This window comes from Drosophila santomea, chromosome 3L, assembly GCF_016746245.2.
Source record: "Drosophila santomea strain STO CAGO 1482 chromosome 3L, Prin_Dsan_1.1, whole genome shotgun sequence".
NCBI classification, from domain to species: domain Eukaryota; kingdom Metazoa; phylum Arthropoda; class Insecta; order Diptera; family Drosophilidae; genus Drosophila; species Drosophila santomea.
The window spans coordinates 10,354,014-10,367,635 of NC_053018.2; the positions used below are offsets into that span (position 1 = coordinate 10,354,014).

General features: G+C 39.5%; 1 protein-coding gene across 1 annotated transcript; it reads right to left on the reverse strand.

Annotated features, from left to right (window-relative positions):
* Positions 1-11,790: 11,790 nt before the first annotated feature.
* Positions 11,791-13,190, reverse strand: LOC120448817 (odorant receptor 67c). Its single transcript, XM_039631015.1, has 4 exons — positions 12,389-13,190; positions 12,130-12,328; positions 11,921-12,076; positions 11,791-11,865 (listed from the first exon to the last, which is right to left on the reverse strand). The coding sequence occupies exons 1-4, from the start codon at positions 13,186-13,188 to the stop codon at positions 11,806-11,808; spliced, it is 1,215 nt and encodes a 404-aa protein (XP_039486949.1). The 5' UTR covers positions 13,189-13,190; the 3' UTR covers positions 11,791-11,805.
* Between the last annotated feature and the right edge of the window lie 432 nt (positions 13,191-13,622).

Genomic DNA, 13,622 nt, shown 5'->3' on the forward strand with positions numbered 1-13,622 from the left:
TTCCCCGAGGCAGGGACACAGCAGTTTGTCAACAGGAGACACGCGAAATGAAAAGAAATTGCCACTGTCTGCCGATGGTTTGCTTTTTGCGCCTGGCAGCGGGCTAAAAAAAAAAACAAAATAAAGGGGGAAAATTCAGAGGGAAAATGAAGAGACAGGAGAAAAAAGCAAAGCCAAGGAAACGCAGCCATCTGCACGAATTGTAATTGAAAAGATTTCCCTTGAAGGAATTACAAGAGCGTGGCGCAAGGATCCCTACCACTCCTTTCCTTTCCTTTCCTTTCCTTCCTGCCTCTTTTCCCCGGAGAAAGCTACGAATTTAATAAGGACACCCGCGGCGAGTTTATATTGTACTTTGTGTGAAAAATAATAGTTTTCTAACCAGACTGAATTGGCCAGCGGCGATGGTAGAAATTTTCGGATGTCGGTGGGGTGCCAGTGTGGGCTTGCAAATAATTTTATTAACCGGAAAATATTCGCCAAGGCGGCGTAACGAAATGCCCTCAAAAATGCCGCATAATGAAGAAGTATTTATCAGTGAGCCAAAGCCAGCTGGAATTTAACATCCGGCTTAAAGGCATTTTCATTTGGAGCCTCCCCTGCCACAAACTGCATTTATACCGTTCTCTTCGCTTTTCCTCTGACTTTCTGCGGTTTGCAAATGTGGCAATGGCAAATGGAAAAGCTGAGGCATTTTTTAATGAAATCCCCGAAGGGGAGTCAGCCACAAGAACTCTCAGATGAGCTGCAAGTGAAATTGATGCGCAAGGAGAGGTGCACTTTTTTCTGGAGTGCAACTCAACTCAAATGAAAATGCAGCTATCCTTCGTTATAAAGTTAAATATAAAAAAAACTATCAATTCATTTAAGATATCTTATTGAAACTATATTATGTTAAATCAATTTCAAATCATTCAAATTGAGAAGAGGACTTTGATTTATATCTGTTTACTTTAAATAAGTTATTTCTAAAACAAATAAGTGTATGTCTATTTTTAATCTTAATTTTGAAGGGTTCATTTTCTTGAACGTAGGGAAAGACTCTCGCTTTGGTGACTGTACATCTATTTCTATTTTTTACGGTTTTTCCCGCTCAGCTTTTTGGCTGAAACGAACTTCTTCTGGTTGGCTTGGCTGCGTCTGCGGCATTTTCATTTGGCATCCGTGGCCTCAAGAGGCGGGGACACACAAAAGGGTCAGAAAAGTGGGGTCGGAAAAGCCCACCGGAGGCGCCAATGAACTCAGGTGGCAAATTAAAGTATTAAAATAATTACTTGGCTGCCACAGACAATGCAATTATGAGCAGCAAATTGGCGGCGATGGGCGGGGAAAGCCCTTAGGGGTGATAATTTGTCAAAACCCCCAGCCCTGCGCACAGAATACTGTTCGTTCCTAATGAGAGTATCAACAATCAATATCCCAATCAATAGGGAACCGCACAATCGATCAGTGCAACAAAAGTGGCCAAAATTGTAGCAGCAACAACAGCCGCTAAGTGAGCATTGATCGAACCCCGAACCCTGAACTCTGAACCCTTTGCCCTGACTTTGTGCCAGGGGTGAGATTCAGCAGGGGTGCAACCCCTCACAGTTTTTTTTATCTTTTGTTTTTTTTTTTTTTTTGTATTTTAGCGGAGGAGAAAAAGGTTAATAGGCTTACTTTTTTGCCGTCCACTTTTGTTGATTGTGAAATTTGCTCGAGCACTTGAAACTGACAATTTTGTGACTCTGCTTTATTGACTTCCTACCGTCAAAATCCCATTTGTTTGTCAATAAATTTTGCAAAAAAGAATACGTGGAAAATGGTGAAACTGGAGGGAGGAAAATAGATATAGAAGCCATCCTCCTGTTGCTATTTTTCCATCTTTTTTTTCCCCCGACGCTGGTTGATTGATGTTCTCACGTTGCCAAACAGATTAATGCGGTTTCAAGTTAGTGGACGATTTTGATGGATGCTGATGAAGTTGTCTAAGCGGGGAAATCTACCGGAAAATGTCGCCTTAATTGGTGGATAGTTAATGGTTTGCCAAGCTCTATTAATCAACTGAATTCGAGAGGAGATAAATGGGCTCTAAGCTTGGAAAGAAGTAGATGAAAATGGTATTATGGTAGATTTATCGAGGACCTAAGTAATTAAACGGAAAATGACTTTCACTAATATTTTTTAATAGAACAAACTCAGTTGAGAACAAGTTTTTTATTTTGACATTTTCTAATTTTCATTATTGAATTAAACCATTGAGATTAGTTTGATTTAGTTTGTTTTTTTATTGACAAGGATCATCGTTACAGAGTCTAGATCTTATATATCTATGCGTAACCATTTTCATTAGTGAACTTTCTAGATTTTGAATAGTATATTCTAGCTGTAAGCACATTTCCCAAAGTACTGTCCCGCGGCATTTATCCGAATTCGCTTCACCGGATCTAGATTTCCACTCGACAAGAGCGGGGGGCATTAAAGTCCGATTTTTTGTACGCTACTTTGAGTCAAAATTTATAACACTAAATGCAGCCGACAGCTTGTCAGTGGCAATGCGCTTTTAAGCTAACAAGCGTGAGCAAAGCGGGGCGAAACGACCAGAGAAAACAACAACAGGCCAAAATCCATTTACATTAAAATTTATAGAGCATAAAGCGAGCGCTTTTTTATTTTAATTTCATTTCATTTCCAGTGAACAGAGCACCCCGTAAGGAGGACACCAAAAATTGTTACAGTTTGACTATAAAATTACAAATTTTCTGTTTTTTTTGGCATCCTTTTCGGGTCCTTTATTGTTGAAAGAGAATATGTCAGCATGTGATTCCAAAAGAGAAAAAAGCAAATGACAAAAAAAAATGGGAAAAAAAGATTTTAATAAAAACCAACCGGAAATTATGTGCGTAAGGCAGTGGAAGGGGGGGCAGGGGGAAGGGAAACCGTTGCCATGAGGTATACATATTCACCTATATAGACCATAAGTACGCAGCACAATATTGTTGCCAGGACGAAGGATTTTTTTCGGCATTTTCTCTTGTTTTTTTTGCATTTGGTGTTGTGTTCCTCACTATTTTAATTTTTCCGCGTCGCTTTCTGTGCGGCACGAACAATTGAATTATTTCAGTACGTGGAAAAAACGAGGGGTGGGCATTTGCCCATTAGCCCAGTGCCACCCCACGATCATCGGCGGAATTCAGAGACCGAAAACCCAGGAGGGATTCCCCTTCTCATCAACGCCTCGCCGAAAACAAGGAAAAAAATCCTTAAAAAAATGACAATGAACGGGGCCTGGAAAAAAAATTTGTTACAAAAGTTGTACGACGTGACCGTTGGCAAGTTTCTCCATTTTTTTCACATTCTATTATAATTTTTTGTTCAACAAATTTTTAGACGACTTGATTGGAATGTCAGATAAAGTCAAATGGATTTCAGCGTAAATTAAGTTGCCACAGAAATGGAGAATTTCATCCAGCTGCTGGCAGAAATAATTGTAAAAATAGTTGAGAGAGGTAACAACGAATTTGACATTCGTTAAAAATGTAACTTTAGCCACTTGAATGTATTACATTATTGTACTATTATTGTTTAACAATACACAATTTCGTATTAGATTTTCTTTATTCTTAGGATTTCTTAATTTATTATTTTACTAACTTGAAATAGTTCAAACCAGCATCATAAATCCAGAGCCGAAACAGTTTCAAGGCTTTGAATGTTTCTTTTAATAATCCCTGATCCTTTGCGTTTAAACTGTTACTTTTGCTTAGATGGGCTGCCTTTCTAAAGAAGAATAACATTGCATGATATGGAACCGGTTCGACCGGTTTCCTTGACGAATTATTGTGGTATTTTTTATAAAAATATTTGATCTATTTCGCATTTGAATATCCCGGGACAGGGAATAAATTAAACCCCTTTTTGGGATGCAGCTGGACAAGTTTCGGGTGAATTCAGGTAGGATTTCAATTAAAATCGCTGTAGGGAGGTAGGGGAAGTAGATCAGCATTCTTTGGGCCCCTCTTGACACAATCGCAATCAGAATCCCAAACACGGAAACTAAAAAATAGAAAACAGAGATGATCGCCACATTGTGAGAACACAATCGGCAAACGCCAGTCACCAACCGATCTCCATTCATTACGAGGCATTCATCTTTCACCTTTTTTTTTTGATTGTATTACTTCACCCTTTCACCGAACCGAACCGCGTTGACAAAACTGTTGCCTTAGTGCCTAATGCCGCATTATCCTTCGGCTCCGGATTGTGTCCTGTGTGTCCTGTGAAGTGACATTCCGTCTAATTTGAATATTGCTACCGCCGCCGTCGTTTCCCACGATTTATGCTTATGATTTGCCAGCGGTCCTTTTCTTAGGCCTCTCTCCACTCGACAATCCCATCCCAAATCCCGCTCATTCTATGCTAATGCAGTTGCCATAAATTCGCTTCCTTGAGACCTGGTGGTCCTGGCTACAGGTTCGCCATCCTTGCGAGTGTGTTCCCCTCGAAACTCACATTCGAATGAGGTCCTTTGTCTGAGGTTCGTAATTGCCGTAGAAATTATTTACACATTTTTAATTGGCTCTCAAGTGCTCGCGCACCTCCTGCTGTTTCGCTATTTCTTCCTAAATCGATTGCTTAGAACTCCTCATTAGCGACAAAAGACTGTTTCTTTATTCACATCATCCTGCTGCATGGTAGGTAAATGTTTAAGTATTTAAATTATTGCTTGATATATAACAAATTTTGTAAACAAATCATATTTGTCAACACACGAATGAATGGTAGGAAGTTTAAAAGGGTGGATTTAATAACTAACAGCATTGATTAAATTATTCATTTTAAGTGTAGTACCAGTTCCATAAAATATTTATTACCATTCTCAAATACCATCATCAAAATTTGAAAAAATGGAAAAAAATTACATTTTCTTTTTTTGAGCTCATGTGGATAGGAAATTTTGTTTCGAATTCAATGGGGTATGGCATTCCACTTTTGGACAACTATTTTTACTGCTATCGAAAAAAAACGGATTATTTTTAATCAAAAAATAGAAAAAACAAATTTTGTAAAAAATCGGATATTTTCAATCGGCGTTTTCGCCATAACTTGGCACAGCTAAAATAAAGACTGTTTTGTGCGGCTAATAAACAAAGCTAACTATGTCTATCCCAACTTTTTTGTTTTTCGAAAAAAAAAAATTTGACAAATTTTCGCATTTTCGATAAGGGGTACCATCATCAAAATTTGCGAAAAATGGCAAAAAATTAGCATATCTATGTATGTACATGGATCGATAGGGAATTTTGTTACGAATTCAACGAGGTATGGCATTCCACTTTTGGACAACTATTTTTACTGCTATCGAAAAAAAACGGATTATTTTTTTATCAAAAATCGAAAAAAATATTTTTTGTGAAAAATCGGCTGTTTTCAATCGGCGTTTTCGCCATAACATGGCCAAAATTGGTCGCACAGCTAAAATAAAGACTGTTTTGTGCGGCTAATAAACAAAGCTAACTATGTCTATCCCAACTTTTTTGTTTTTCGAAAAAAAAAATTTGACAAATTTTCGCATTTTCGATAAGGCGTACCATCATCAAAATTTGCAAAAAATGGCCAAAAATTAGCATTTCAATGTATGTACATGGATCGATAGGGAATTTTGTTACGAATTCAACGAGGTATGGCATTCCACATTTGGACAACTATTTTTACTGCTATCAAAAAAAAAAGGATTATCTTTTATCAAAAAATCTAAATAAAATATTTTTTGGATAAAATCGGATATTTTCAATCGGCGTAACAGCTAAAAAAAAAAGACTGTTTTACTTTTTCGGTTTTCGCAAAAAAAAAATTAGACAAATTTGGCAGCTATATCTTTCGCTTGAAGAACATCATTTCTATGGCTCACTCATGAGCACTTTGCAGTGACAGTGAAATTATCTACCTTTGGTACCATTTGAGTGCCACTTTGCGGCGGCACTTTTGACCTAGTCCTTTTAATTTGGAACCGCCTCCGATTGATTGTCCCGCCCTGCGAGGGGCACCTGTGGGGTTTGAGGCTGCGTGTAAACCCTGTAGAGTATCATTTGCTTTGCCGACTCGGGGAGAGCGAGTGAAAAACGCTAAAAAAAAAGTAATTATGCCGACTAAGAGCTTCATCAGACATCCCATTATGCGGCCTGCACTCGACACAAACACACAAACACACATGCCTCCACCGAAGGAAACAAAAGCTGGGTGGGCCACCTTTGTGCGAGCCACAGCGGCCCCGCCCCCCACACGCCCCCTTTTTCAACGTCATCATAAATGTTTGCATATGAAGTGCAGGGCGATGGAAGAACTGGGGGTGTGGCATGCACTTGAGCTGAGGCATTGAGAAGAGGAGAAAAACCTTGCGTTGGGATTAAAAATGCAGCGCATTGAATTTGCACAGCCTCCGCAATCCCTTTCTCTGATTTTTTATTTTGTACCACCGCCAGCCTCCATTTGCAACAAATAATGATGCACTTGAAAAACTCTCTATGTGTGTGTGCAAAACAACAGCGGTAGCAGTTGCACAAAATAAAAAAGAGAAATACCGAGGAAAATATATCATTAAAAGCTTCCCCTGCTCTATGCCGAAATCCTCGTTCCTTCGTCCTGGATGGGAACATCGCGTTATTAGAGCCAAAGAAGCGGGGAGGGAGCCTTGCCGCTCCTTACCGACATTCGTGCCATTAATATTTCATTTAACGCTGCAATTGTCCCAAGAGCAATAGCATCCGCGGCCACGCCCCCTCCTTACACCTACATACCTACGCCCCTAAATAGCCTTAAAATGTTTAATTCATTTTATGCGATTTCATTCAGCTCGGGTTTTAATTATGAGCAGGACCAGTGCTGACGCCGCCTCGAGTGGATAGTCAGCCGCAGAGGAAGGCGAAATGCACCGCGAAAATGGCAATTAAGATAATTAATCAAATATTAAAAAATATTACTGGAAAGTCATCATATGATGTGAATGGCTCCTGTTTTATATAAATTAAAGGAAATTACTTAGTTTAAAAAATAAATAATACATAAATACATTAACAATTGTGCAGCTACAAAATGTTTATAATATATATATATATTTATGTTTAATACAATTAATATACTCATCATCTGCAGTGTTTTTGTGTAGATGCTAGTCAACTGACTTGTGTAATTTGCGCATAAGTTTCATTTACTTTGGGGGCGACATAATCTTCAGTTGCTTACTCCGCCCCACGGCTAATGCCGTCCATGTTGGCTCCAGCTCCAGCTCTTTCTGATCCAGCTACTCCAACTCCAACTGCTTCTCCGTCTGCTCCTCCATCTGCTCCTTCATCAGCCCTCCGTTTCCAGCAGCTCAGTGTGCACCAGCACATCTGAATCCTTGGACATCCACTTTTTCAGGCGGTGTCAGCTCTCTGGGCTCGAAAAAATTGTCTCAATGGCCTTGCCCGGTCTGGTTTGGTCTGTGATTATGCACTTGACGTGCATAAAGCTGAATTTTAATTACGAGTAAATATTTAAACCATTAAGCTCGAAAAGTATGCTGCAGTCTGAGCAGAAGTCATTGGAGTATCAGTATGAAAAATGCGAAGGATGAGGTGTCCAAGTGGTTGCCGCTGGGTTTCCTCAGGCGGTTTTGCTAAAGCTAAGAAAATTAGAACGCACTTGAGGACAAGTAACATGAAGCCGAAAACTTAATTATAGCCATAATGACATCAAGTATGACAGAGCACTTAGACAACAAAAATTCTAATTGGGTGCTAATGGAAAAAACCAATATATAAAGAAAAGTAACTTATTAAAACTGTAGTCATGGTAAAATGACTGTAAGATGCATTTGGGAATTACAATATGTGTATTACAAACAAGCTTTCATTGCGGAAAAGACAATGCCACATTTAAGATCAAATGGAATATGAAATTTCATTAAATTTCTTTTTAAAGCGTTGAAAATAATATATGAAAAAATGCCAGTCAATAGCAAGTGTACTTTTGAAACTTTTCCCATAAATACACATTTTTTGCTTTGTTAATTCTCTGATTAATTTGAACAAGAACAGAGAAATATTTTATTAATTGTTAAATCCTTGGTGCGGGGCACTCAATTAAAAGTTTCTGCATCGGACGAGTGTCGATAACAGTGGCGGTCGAAAGTGTGTGTACATGGGTAATCAATGCCAATATAAACAGGAATCACTCATCGATCGATGTTAATAAATAAAAAAAATAAAGATGGGGCAAAAATGTTCATAAAAATGCGAAAAACAAACGAGCGCACAGTCGGGAAAAGTTTTCAACAAAGCCATAAAAAGTAAAAAGTGGCGGAATATACAAATGGAAAAAATAATTCCATTTTCCAGAGAGGTGGGAGGTCCTTTGCTTTTTTTCCATGCTTGTTGTTAGCTGTTTGCCTGCTGCCTGCTGATTATGTGTATTTGCATGCTAAAGCAGTTGTCCTGCTGTCCCCGACCCCCTTGGTCCTTGTGCAGTAATGGTCGAAAGTGCCACCCATCACCACCCATCACCAGCCAACTCCCCCCTTGTCTACGCCTTGTTAACGTAATTTCCATAAAACATTTTGTTACTTATTTATCTTAATTAAAATAAATTTACATTTTTCTAATTTAAGAGCGCGACGAAGGAAGAACAACAACGTCAACTAGTCAGTCGTGGCCCCCAGTATATTCCGCTCCAGAACCACCCCTCTCCTCCCTTGTTGGGCATTAGAGAGCGACATTTTCTTAACAAGCCAAAGGACATTTGCTGTCCTATGGGGAGAACGGCGAGCCATCTCGCACACAAAGGTTCCAGGACGAAACACAACAAGGAAGGCGAAGCAAAAGCGTCGCAAAAAAGCTGGAAAAACTCATCGTAATGGAAAGTTGCCTGGCCTCCTCGCTCGGATCTCATTAGCGCCAGTTGCCACGAGACTGAGTCTTAAACTCAGGACACTGAGTCCAGGACTTTGCTGAGAAATGCGGAGTCCTGCGTCCCAGGGATGAGTATAAAATTAAAAGCTGATGAGCTGAGCGCTGGACAAAATAAAAAGATTTCTTTGCGTCTTTGCGTAGTTAATATCAGTAATTTTTTTCCACTCCTCTGATTTCTAAAAAGACGAAACGAAATGTTTGCCGTGATGGGAAAAAAAACGCGACAGGAAATATGATCAGCAACAAGAGTTGACGCGATGGGCTGAAAAGGACTGTTCGATAAAAGGACATCAGACATTTTTAATGAACCGAGGATGGGAACTTGAAAGAAGGTAAAACAACACAAGATAATTTGCCTAATTGTGTAGAATGTTTGTCTTATAAGACATCTAGTAACTTATGACATTGCCGTAATATGTTTGACTAAATAATATTATTTAAGAATATTTCTAATATAAGAGAATGCTAAACTTAATTCTATGCTTAACTTTAAAAATACTAAATACAATATAGAATTTAATGTGATTTTTGATAATTGGACATTTTGTCGAACTTTAAAGTGTGTTCAACTAAAAATATTTATTTGCCTCTAGATTTCACTTCTTTTTTTTATAATGCACCTCCAGTACAGTTGACTCGCCAATGACTAATCATTGGCCTGACATTAGCCGCCTTGTTGGCCCTGTACAGTGAGTCCGCAATCCTGGCATAAGCAAGGCAAATCGGCCATAAATCAAAAATCAATACCGTCAACTCAACGCCATTTTGCACGCGATGGTGGGAGTTGAAGGGCGTCAACTGAAACCAATACAAAGGACATAAGTAAATCTGCGTGGGCCCTCTCGCTCACCACCAGTTCATCCGTCTCTGTCTGTCTCCGCTGGCTGACAAGAAATGTTAGAAAAGAAACAAGCCGATGAAATCGGGTGTGGGGAGGGTGTGGGGGGAATGTAGAAAAAACAGCATCCACCCGCCAGGACACAAGTCCTGAAGGTCTGAAGGAAGGGAGGAGTCACGCCAAGGGAAGCTTGAAAAGAAACAGAGCTGGAGAGAAAAAAGAAAATAAAAAGTAAATTCAAAGCAAACGAGACTAAAATTATAAAAATTGCCCTCCTGGTGGTTCAGAGTGTGCCTGTGCCCCCCTCCAAAGTTTCGTCCTGCTGCTCCTGCTCCTGCTCCTGCTTCTGCTCCTGATGATGATGATGATGGTGATGGCGATGAGGAGGACAAGGACCAAGGACCAAGAGCAGGACCAAAACGAAACGAACGCGATTCCAATACGGGACATCAACGTCACTGAGGGTGGATGGTCCGAGTTCGAGTTCGAGTCCATATCCTGGGGGTGGTACATAAGGACCTTACCGTTCCCCTCTCCCTCTTTTATATGCAGGAGCCATTATATACACACAGCACTCGCTTCTTCGCCTTGTGTATACACTATATAGCAATGGCCCGCAGCGTCAATGGACCAAAATAATAACGACTAACGGCCTGTTAAGGGAAAATGCAACGAACTGTGGGGCAGGGGGCCTGGGCCAATGGGGATGGGGATGAGGTCCAAGGGGTGGGGGCACGATGAGGCAGTGGGTGGCTGGGTGCCCAAGGTTTTTTAAGTGGTCGCGCGTGACGTGCACATCGGAGTTGTACACTGAGAACAAATTAATAATATAAATTAATAATACAAATTAATAATAACTAAAATCAAATAAAAATTTACAGAATGTCACAGGGTTGTAAAATATTATACTCTAGATATATATATATATAAAGCGGGCTATAATATTTTCACTGGAAAATACATATTTACTTTGACATAATCATGTTCCCTTTTCTGTTTAATGTATTTAAGTTTGTAATGTTATATAAACATTTTTTTATTTTTTTTTTTAGAAAATAATGAGTTTTAGTTATAAAATAACAAGTTTTCAATATTTATTTTGTGCAAACTACAAATTATTGAAGCGTTGGAACTTCAACATCGCTTTTTCAAACACATAATGAAATAAGTTTTCAGCGCCTCTAAAATTATTTGCATCATTTTTGTAGGACTAAAGGACTACTAAAGGGCCTACTTCTTATTTAAGATCACTTTAAAGCTGCATTGCGTTTTTCCCAGTGCATAGAAAGTTGGGACATGGAGGGCATCTCCTGCTGACGTGGTATTTGCCAGCTCCGACTCTGATCGGTTGGCCGCCATGGCGAAACAAATTTTTATACCACCCCCGCCCACTTATTTGCACACAAAACTCTTGTTACTAGCTGCCATTATGATTTTGAAAAGCCATTGCCATTCCACCCCCTCACACTCGCCCACTTTTTGCCACACCCACCTCCGCTCTGCTCCTCCTTTTTGCTCATTGAAAAACTGTGAAATTTTATAATAAGCATTTTTTTGTTGGTTGTTGCTGCCAGATTATTGTCGATGATTGTGATTGCGTTTTATGTTGTTCCTTTTATTACCAGGTCAGAATGGGGAGTTCTCTTTTTTTGGTTGGTTGGTATCCCCATTTGCTGCTTTTATTTGCGTCCCCGTTCTTGGCGCTTTTTTATGTGAAACGGTGCTGTAATATTCCTTTTGAAAAAAAAATACCATTTTGTTTGGCTCGTATGCCGGATTTTCGTGCTCGGCCAGGCGCTATTGGTCTCCATTTAAGCTTATTAATTTTAAATGCGATTTTTAATTAAATATTATCAAAGCGTGTCGAGGGCGTCATTAAGTTCGAATGCCTTAGATGTAGCGATTGGCGTTGATTTGCAGGCAAGAGCTGTGTTGGGAGTAGATTGTTGAAGAGATTCTGATTATCCCTGAATCCCTTTAACGATTCGATTCGCAGCAAGTGGCTGATTTGAGAAGTGCAGAGAGAGGCTCTTTACTAATTCAATTATTGCTGTATGTGGTTCTAAGCAAGGCGAAAAATTGATACGACATGCTGATGACCTAGAAAAGGTAATTTTAGTAGCAATATTACAAATTGTTTAGGATTCCTGTAAACCTTCATATAGGTAACCAAAGATATGGGCGGAAATGTCGGCGGTCTTATTGAAGCTGGTTTCTGACTTCTCATGATTAGTAACTTCAACATGGTGCAATATGATTTGCTGCACTGAAACCACTTTTGATTGTAAGCGGCATCTCCCACTTTCAGACTCTACAAATGTTGGGTAAATAGAATGCTGGGTATTTATTTTATTTGAATCTTACCGTGGCAATTAAAGAGTCTCCATAGTAGCACACCATAAACACCTGAACCATAGAGGTCATCAAGAAAATGCAATAAATAATAATCACTTCCACTGTTGACTCGGTGACCTGAAAGGCTATGAAGCAAATCTGCATGGAAGCCATTAGGAAATTAAGCAGCAAAGAGAAACTATAGAGATCGTTGACGTGTTCGCAGAGTCTGAAGAAATATTAATAGCTTTATATGAATTCACAATATATTGAAGTATAATTCACTCACTTAAGGCACTTGTCGTGGTATCTGATAATGCCAATAAGGAAGTCAATGTTCTCTTTGTCCTCGTTCGAATTACATGGATGATTCTCCAGTCGCATAGATATATAGTTGAAGTGCATACAAATCTGGGTAATGACCACGACGAGCAGGAGATCGGCGCAGAGAAAAGCAATACCCGCTAGATAGGCCCCATGAGCAATATCCCAGTACATGATCCAGTAGATCAAATTATTTCTTGTGGCATCGAAGGGAAACCAGATGAGGAAACCAAAATTACGATCAAAGGTATCGTAGCCCAAGAAATTGAATTTCACCGAGGCCTTGATGGCCGGATAAAAGGAGAACGTAGTCGTATATGCCAAGCAGAGGAACGTGAATATATTGATCACACGTTTCATGGTCTTTTCAAAGTCCGCCAACTTATATTCCTTTTGTTTTGCCAGAGTTTTTGGATGCATGTCCTCCAAATCATCGAGCAGCATTATTAGTGTCTTCTTGCCTCTGATCATGGCAGCTTGTTTAAAATCGGCAACCAGGGAAAATCCAATACATGGAGCCACGGCAAAGGCCATTCGAATGGTTTCAAAGTCCTGAATCGAGTTGTAGAAGAACACTAGTTCACCGATCACCAGCAGATTGAAATTTATAAATCCCGCATATAGGTAGATTTTAAAGATCAGCGATTTTAGGGGATTTGTTGAACGATGGGCATAGATATCCTCTCCAATGGTCCTGTAGAACTGTACTGGCACTCGCATCAATTCCATAAAGGTCCTGCCTGTATTATCCCTTGCCGTTTCCATTTTATTTCACTTTTTTCGGGAACTTTACACAGAATTTTCAAATTGGAACTGTTTGTGGTCAGACCTTAGCGTTGGTCTTATATAGTGGGCGGCGGTGGGCGTGTCTGCTAAGTTTTTATGCCCCATCATGTCGCGCCTTGAAAAGTGTTGATAATTGTGCCTAAACTTTTAACTAACCAATGTAATTAGCTGTGAACTTTTCTCACACCGTACAACCAGCTGAAAAGGTTCTCAAAAGGGAAAAGCTAGGGAGGCTAGGAAAACAGGAGTCGACCTTCACCGGCCACTAATCAGCATGAATTGCAACAAAAGATGTCTCCATCTTGGCACCTGCAATGCACACTGAACCAAAATAGTGTGGAATGTTATACCAAAAATGTACAAAATGTGAAAGAGATACTGTAAGTAGATTTATATAATAATACAATATATTT

Bases quoted from the DNA above. Each gene is read 5' to 3' on its own strand.
- LOC120448817 (XM_039631015.1), bottom strand. From the start codon at position 13,188: ATGGAAACGGCAAGGGATAATACAGGCAGGACCTTTATGGAATTGATG. The intron at 12,329-12,388 runs GTGAGTGAATTA...ATATTTCTTCAG, and splicing joins TACCACGACAAGTGCCTTAA to ACTCTGCGAACACGTCAACG. The intron at 12,077-12,129 runs GTAAGATTCAAA...CAACATTTGTAG, and splicing joins GAGACTCTTTAATTGCCACG to AGTCTGAAAGTGGGAGATGC.